Source organism: Pygoscelis adeliae, unplaced genomic scaffold (assembly GCF_000699105.1).
Source record: "Pygoscelis adeliae isolate BGI_AS28 unplaced genomic scaffold, ASM69910v1 Scaffold42, whole genome shotgun sequence".
Lineage (NCBI taxonomy): Eukaryota > Metazoa > Chordata > Aves > Sphenisciformes > Spheniscidae > Pygoscelis > Pygoscelis adeliae.
The window spans coordinates 1950616-1952183 of record NW_008824283.1 but is presented as its reverse complement, the minus strand read 5'-3'; the positions used below and the strand labels follow the sequence as shown (position 1 = coordinate 1952183).

General features: G+C 58.6%; 1 protein-coding gene across 1 annotated transcript in view; it reads right to left on the bottom strand.

The window, feature by feature from the left end:
* Positions 1 to 204: 204 nt before the first annotated feature.
* The window catches only part of ABLIM3 (actin binding LIM protein family, member 3), a 64417-nt gene continuing 63053 nt past the window's right edge, over positions 205 to 1568 (bottom strand). The window contains exons 20-21 of the mRNA XM_009318561.1: positions 842 to 922; positions 205 to 390 (exon numbers count right to left, since the gene is read on the bottom strand). Of these exons, the coding sequence (XP_009316836.1) occupies positions 277 to 390; positions 842 to 922 (195 nt within the window). The 3' untranslated portion in view covers positions 205 to 276. The remainder of the gene's footprint in view (positions 391 to 841; positions 923 to 1568) is intronic.

The window sequence follows — 1568 nt, the reverse complement described above, 5'->3', positions numbered from 1 at the left end:
CTCCTGTGCCCCCGTAGGGCAGCAGTGACAGACGCCAGGTGCTTCAGGGCCCATATGGCTTTAGCCCCCAGGAGAACCCAAGGATCGATACAGAAACGGGGTTGGAAAAGAAAAGGAAACAAAGAGCATAAAATGATCTGCGAGACTCCAATTCACTCTCAGGGGTGCAGAGCGCGCCTCTGCCACGTACAGCACTGAGAATCATACAGAGCTGCAATATAGAGATCTTTCTATGTATATATTTATATGTATGTATATATTTATAGTGCACTGCATTTAAAACAGCCGGGCCTGCTTCTTCAGCTCGTTCCTCTTCCACAGGGCCAGGCGGTCGAACTCGGCGATGGTCATGCCAAAGATCTGGTAGAACTCCTCCTGGGAGAGGTGGCGCTGGGGAGAGATGGGATGCTGGGCCAGGGCTAGGGACCATGGACGCCACCCAGGGCCAACAGCCACCACGCGGGCCATATGGCTGCAGGGGGGTGGGAGGGCACGCAAGGGGGTCTGATGGCATCCTCTGCCCAGCTGGGTGCAATGGGGTGCTACAACCCTCAGCAGTGCTCACTCGGGAGAGGGGGAGCACCAGGCTCCGTCCTGCTCCTGCCAAACGCACTCGTGCTGTGGGCATTGGGAACAGCTCTGCCTGGCCAGCAGAGCAGCAGGACCACCATGACAGTGTGTTGGCACATGTGTGCTCCTGGGGAGCCGCAGAGATGCTCCTCACATGTCCACAAGCCCCTCGCAGCCCCACGCTGCCTGCCAGGGCTAAGGGGACACCCCACGGGATCAGGTCCCTCTGAGCCCCAAGGAGATTGTCCCTGGTGGAAAAGGCTCTCCTCACCTCTAACCGAGTCCTGTCCACATCTTTGGGCAGCTGATTCCTCCCCCTCGTCTTCACCAGGAGCAGCTCATAGGGGTATATCTGTAGAGGGACAGGAAGACCATGGGGTAGCTCCAGAGCCAGAAAAGGACAGTTGGCGCACACCTGGGAATGAGGCCATGGGGGCCACCAGGGCAAAGCCTCCTCCTGCCAGGTTTAGCAGGGTTTGGGTGGTACAGCTGCCTCCAGAGCATGGACGGGACAAGGCAGAGGGGCGACTTGCCCTCAGGGTGACCCTAATCCACCTTGAATCACCTTGGTGGCTCTGGAATAGTTTGCTCACGCTGTGAAACCAGGAGTGACCCAGGGATGAGTGTGAGTAGGGAAGCACCAGTACAGCCACCCTTCTCTGTTCCTCACCCAGGAGACACTTCTGCTTGGCCCAGTGCTTCTGACCCTGGCAGGAGGGGAAGAGGTCTGGTCTGAGCCCCACAGTCCTGGGACAGGGCTGTCAGGTGGGGGATGGAGGGGCATGAAGGTAGGGCATTGCAGGCAGAAGGCAAAGCTTCCTCCTGAAGGGCCTGGGGACACACAGACACGCCTCTGGGACTCCCTCTGGGTCGTACTTGCACCTCCAGCTGGCAGCCGTTCCTTGGAGCGGGAGCATCTTACCTTGTACTCTGTGGGGAGAGAGAAAAGACAAGAGAGACATGAGCCACGCTGACCCCTCTGCTGCCAGGATCCTCCC